The 6,000-nt window shown below is 48.0% G+C and overlaps 2 protein-coding genes across 2 annotated transcripts; both read right to left on the minus strand.

The window, feature by feature from the left end:
• Positions 1–3,226: 3,226 nt before the first annotated feature.
• On the minus strand, positions 3,227–4,771 carry LOC136067558 (uncharacterized). Its single transcript, XM_065773616.1, has one exon. The coding sequence runs from the start codon at positions 4,769–4,771 to the stop codon at positions 3,227–3,229; it is 1,545 nt and encodes a 514-aa protein (XP_065629688.1).
• Positions 4,772–5,497, minus strand: LOC136067559 (uncharacterized). Its single transcript, XM_065773617.1, has one exon. The coding sequence runs from the start codon at positions 5,495–5,497 to the stop codon at positions 4,772–4,774; it is 726 nt and encodes a 241-aa protein (XP_065629689.1).
• Positions 5,498–6,000: the final 503 nt, after the last annotated feature.

Here is a 6,000-nt window from a genome sequence, read left to right on the forward strand (position 1 = left end):
TCGTCAAATTTTTTTTTTTTTTCAATGATTGTAGAAATTTTTGGCAAAATCCTGTTACCTCGTGACAAGGTCATCTGCCTTATAGACTTGTCCATTTGTGGACTGATAGATTCAGCCTTTTTTAGACCGTCAGTCTAATGGTTGACGTAATTGGTTTACGCCTTCCGTCAGTCTTTTATTTGGACCGTCAATTTTGTCGTTTTATCCGTCTTGTGGACTTGATTATTTTTATACCGTCGGTTTAATTACTTCTTTCTCAGTCCTTTAATTTGATTGTAAGTTTGAGTGCTGAGATGATTGTGGTCTTAACTATATTTAGTCTTTTAGACCGTCAGCTTGAGAGCTGAAATGATTGTGGACTTGACCAGTCCTTTAGACCGTCAGCTTAAGAGCTGAAATGATTGTGGTCTTGATCAGTCCTTTGGACCGTCAGCTTAAGAGCTGAAATGATTGTGGCTTTGACCAGTCCTTTAGACCGTCAGCTTAAGAGCTGAAATGATTGTGGTCTCGATCAGTCCTTTGGACCGTCAGCTTAAGAGCTGAGACGATTATGGACTTAACCACTTTTTTTTTCGTTTTTTTTTTTTTTTTGGTTAGACCGTCAGCTTGACCAGTTTTTTAGATCGTCAGCTTGGGAGCTGAGACAATTGTGGACTTAACCACTTTTTGTCGGTCTTTTGGTTAGACCGTCAGCTTGGGAGCTGAGACGATTGTGGACTTAACCACTTTTATGGTCTTTTTAGGTTCTAAGGCCGTTCACGTTTTGTGAACTTGAACTTGTAAGTAGGTACTTCAGTAATTCTGAATAAACTCTCATTATCGTGCATTAATATAAAAGGTAGTCTGGAAACAAAATCTGCCCATTTCGGGCTTTATTGTAGCAAAAACATAAGTAGAAGAAACTGCCCGTTGGGCTTATTGTAATAAATACTTAAAAGGATAATCGATAAGTCTTAGTGTGCTTAAAAAAGTTGCTTTTCGTGTCACTAAGGCCGTTCACGTTTTGTGAACTTGAACTTGTAAGTAGGTACTTCAGTAATTCTGAATAAACTCTCATTATCGTGCATTAATATAAAAGGTAGTCTGGAAACAAAATCTGCCCATTTCGGGCTTTATTGTAGCAAAAACATAAGTAGAAGAAACTGCCCGTTGGGCTTATTGTAATAAATACTTAAAAGGATAATCGATAAGTCTTAGTGTGCTTAAAAAAGTTGCTTTTCGTGTCGCCGCCCCTACTGGTAGTACTTCCGTAAGTGTTCAGCATTCCATGGGTGTGGTAGCTTCCGTCCGTCCAGTGTCTCTAGATGGTAGGTGCCTTTCCTTTGCCATGCCGTAACTCGGTAGGGTCCTTCCCAATTTGGGCCGAGCTTTCCTTGGGTGGGGTCCCTTGCTGCGCCCATAACCTTTCTTAGAACGAGGTCTCCCACCTGGAAGTCTCTGTGTTTGACCCGGGAGTTGTAATGCTTGGCCATGCGGTCCTGGTACCCTCTAGCCGGGTCTTGATAATTTTTAGCAAGGACCGGTTTGTAACTTCGACCTGTCCATTGACTTGGGGGTGGGCGGGGGAGGAGTAGTGGTTCCGTACCCCTAACTGCGAGCAGAAGTCCCTGAAGGAGCTGTTGTCGAATTGCTTCCCGTTGTCGGAGACTAAGATCCTTGGAATGCCAAACCTGCATATGATGCATCGCCAAACGAAGCTCCGTATGTTTTTCTCTGTAATGGTGGCCAAGGCTTCAGCTTCCACCCACTTCGTAAAGTAGTCAATACCGACAATTAGAAACTTCAGTTGTCGTATTGCCGTAGGGAACGGCCCCATGATGTCCAACCCCCACTGAGCGAATGACCATGGTGCCGTTATCGGGGTGAGTTCCTCGGGTGGTTGTCTGATGACGTTGCTGAACCTTTGGCATTTGTCGCAGGCCTTCACATCAGCCTCGGCATCCTTCTGCATTGTTGGCCAAAAGTACCCAGTTCGTACTAGCTTGTGCACTAGCGATCTTGATCCTGAGTGGTTTCCGCAGATCCCTTCGTGCACTTCTCTCATGACGTAATCTGCTTCTTCAGGACCTAGGCATCGTAGGTAGGGGCGGGAGAAACCTCTCTTATACAAAACATCTCTTATCAGCACGAACCTTGCTGCTTGAACCTTCAGTTTTCTTGCCGCCTCCTTATCATTCGGCAACATGCCGTTCTTTAAGAAAGAGGTTAATGGCGTGGTCCAATCATTTTGGGGATCGAGCTCCTGTACGTCGACAACTTTTATGAGTGGAGAGAGCTGTGTGAAGGAGAGTGTATTACCAATGGTGGCCATGTGTACGGCCGAGGCGGCTTTGGCTAAGCGGTCGGCTTGTTCGTTTTCTCCCCGGGGGATCTGTATAATTTTGACCTTCAGCTCGTTCATCCTCCTCCTTGCTTGGTCCAGATACTTCTTCATTCTTTCGCCTTTGCATTCATACTCCCCACTTATCTGGTTGACTATGACTTGGGAGTCACAGTAAACGATCACTTTTTCGGCTCCCGCTGCTTTTACGAGGTCAAGCTCTGCTATCAAAGCTTCGTACTCCGCCTCGTTATTGGTGATAGGGAATTCAAGGCGGACCATACACTCTACCGTATCTCCTTCGGGTGACTGTAGTACGACGGCAGCTCCGCCTGCCTGCCTGTTGGAGGATCCGTCTACATGTATGCTCTATTGCGGGGATTCTTCTGCCCCCCTGTCCTCACCATTCGTGAATTCTGCTATGAAATCTGCAACGACTTGCCCCTTAACAGCGGTCCGCGGGTGATATTGGATGTCAAACTTGCTTAATTCTATGGCCCAAAGTGCCAAGCGCCCGGTAGCTTCTGGGTTGCTCATTGCTCGTCGCAAAGGCTTATCAGTTAAGACAATAATCGTGTGGGCTTGAAAGTACGGCTTCGGGCTGCTGTAACCAGCGCGAAAGCGAGTTTTTCCATGGGTGGATATCTTTCTTCAGCTCCTCGTAGCGCCCGGCTAGTGTAATACACAGGTTTCTGTACTTTTTCTTCTTCTCTAATCAAGGCGGCACTGACGGCAGCTGGGGAGACAGCGAGATAGAGAAAGAGTTCTTCTCCTGGTTGCGAGGGACTTAGCAGTGGTGGGGAAGAGAGGTAAGCCTTCAACTCCTCAAACGCTTGTTGGCATTCAGTGGTCCACTCGAAAAACTTTTTTAGCGTGCGAAAGAAGGGTAAGCATTTGTCTGTCGCCCTAGAGACGAACTTGTTTAGCGCTGCTATCTTGCCGTTGAGGCTCTGTACTTCCTTCACATTCCTTGGTGGTGCCATCTCCATTGTAGCCCGGATCTTGTCTGGATTGGCTTCGATGCCTCTCTGGGAAACATATGAATCCTAAGAATTTTCCTACTGTCACCCCAAAGGCACACTTCCCTGGATTAAGCTTCATGTTGTAAGAGCGAAGGGTGTCAAACGTTTCCCTGAGGTCTTCTAAATGATCTTCTTCCCTTCGACTTTTAACCAGCATATCATCTACATATACCTGGACGTTTCTCCCGATCTGCCGTGCGAACATCTTGTTCATAAGCCTTTGATATGTTGCGCTCGCATTTTTTAGACCAAACGGCATTACCTTGTAGCAGAATAGGCCCTGGCTGGTTATGAAGGAAGTTTTTTCTTGATCATCATCGTGCATCTTGATTTGGTTGTAGCCGGAGAAAGCGTCCATGAAGCTTAATAGCTGGTGTTGAGCCGTGGAGTCTACTAGAGTGTTGACTCTCGGGAGAGGGTAGCTGTCTTTAAGGCATGCCTTGTTTAGATCGGTGAAGTCTACACACATCCTCCATTTCCCGGAAGCTTTCTTGACCATCACTACGTTCGCTAGCCAGTCGGGGTAGTAGACTTCTCTAATGAAATTTGCCTCTCGTAGCTTGCGGACTTCTTCGACTATGGCTTGATCCCGTTCTGGGGCGAAGAACCGCTTCTTCTGCCAGATGGGCGGAAAGGATGGTGATACATTCAGCCTATGCACCATGACGGAAGGGTCTATTCCTGGCATGTCCTCGTGACTCCAGGCGAATATGTCCTGATTCTCTTTGAGGAATGCTGTAAGTGTTTGCCGGATTGCGGGACTTGCGAGGGTTCCAATCCTTGTTGTCTGGTCAGGTATGGAGTCGTCCAGGGGTATTTCTTCAAGCTTCTCGACTGGCTCCGTCGCGCTCCGGTGCTCTTCAATGCTCATGGTTTGGAGGTGATCATCCATTTCCATCATGGCCACGTAGCATTTGTGTGCGGCAATCTGGTTTCCATGTAGTTCTCCGACTCCGTATTCTGTTGGGAACTTGATCATTAAATGATAAGTTGAAGTTACCGTCTTCCACGCGTTGAGGGTGGGTCGCCCTAGGATTGCATTATAGGCAGACGAATGGTCGACCACGAGGAACGTTACGTCCTTTGTGATTTGCTGGGGGTAGTCGCCTGCCGTCACAGCCAACGTGACCGCGCCTAGCGGAAACACTTTTGCACCTCCAAACCCGACAAATGGGGCGTTCGTTGGAACTAGTTGTTCCCTGCTGATTTTCATCTGCTGGTATGCCGAGTAGTACAAGATGTCTGCCGAGCTGCCATTGTCGACCAACACCCGATGCAAGTTGTAGCCCCCAACCTGTAGGCTAACAACAAGCGCGTCGTCGTGCGGGTGGTGAAGACGTCGCGCGTCTTCTTCCGAGAACTCGATAACGGGGCTTTCCCTTCGGGCTACATTTTGCACTGGACCCGTTAACTGGACGTTTTGGACCATCTAGAGGTACGTCTTTCGAGCCTTTTTGGATGGCTTGGTAGCCATCCCTCCTACAATCATTCGTATGTCACCAACGGGAGGTCTTGGACGGTCATTGTCTCGTCGGGAAGGGTGCTCTAGAGGTGCTGGATCTGCTCTTTCCTTGCTTACGAATTTCTGCAATTTCCCTTGTCTTATAAAGGCCTCGATTTGCTGCTTCAAGTCGTAACAGTCGGCTGTGTCATGGCTGTGGTCTCGGTGAAAGCGGCAGTACTTGTCTCTGGAACGCTTGTTAGGATCCCCTTTTAGCTTTCCAGGGAAGGTCAGAGCCCCTTCGTCCTTAATTTGCATTAGGACTTGATCTATTGGGGCAGTCAGCGGGGTGAAGCTTGTGAATCTCCCTCCCGGGGGTTTAGAACGCCTTTCGTCTCTTCGATCTCCCGTTCTGGGCCTCTTTCTCCCTTGGTCTGGTCGTGCATCTTCCTGCCTCTCCCTTTTTTTCGGCTTCTCTTCTCGGGCCTGCAACGCGTCCTCAGCATTCATATACTTGGTAGCCCTGTAGAGTACTTCCGACATGGTCTTCGGGTCGTTTTTGTATAGGGAGAACAAAAACTTGCCCTTTTGCAACCCATTCGTGAAGGCCGCTACAAGTATTTTGTCATCGGCTTCGTCAACCGATAGTGCTTCCTTATTAAAGCGCGTTATGTAGGATCGTAACGTCTCGTCCTCTCTTTGCCTGATACTCATTAGGCATGCCGTGGACTTCTTATACCTATGTCCCCCAATGAAGTGTGTAGTGAATTGAGCGCTTAGCTCCTTGAAGGTGCTGATAGAGTTAGCGTCAGCCGGCTGAACCATACCCTTGCGGGGCCTTTGAGTGTTGTGGGGAAGGCCCTGCACATAATCTCATCTGCTACCCCTTGAAGATGCATAAGGGTTTTGAAAGTTTCTAGGTGGTCTAGAGGATCCTTCACCCGGTCATAGCTATCTATATTCGGTATGCGAAACTTGTGGGGTAGGGGGAAGGAGTTCACGGCCACAGTGAAGGGTGAGTTGGTACGGTTGACTAGATCGTCGAGATCATTGGAGACTCGCCCCTTGAGGGCGTTCATCATGACCTCCATCTGTTCCCTTATTGCCTGCATTTCGGCAGCAATATGTGGTGGAGTCGCATTCGTGAGGGATGGCATGCTCACGTGCTGCCTCTCTGGCCTGCTTGGGGCATGGCTGCCCTCAGGTCTCTCCTGATT

The sequence above is a fragment of the Quercus suber genome, unplaced genomic scaffold (genome assembly GCF_002906115.3).
Source record: "Quercus suber isolate HL8 unplaced genomic scaffold, Cork oak 2.0 scaffold_77, whole genome shotgun sequence".
Classification (NCBI taxonomy): Eukaryota; Viridiplantae; Streptophyta; class Magnoliopsida; order Fagales; family Fagaceae; genus Quercus; species Quercus suber.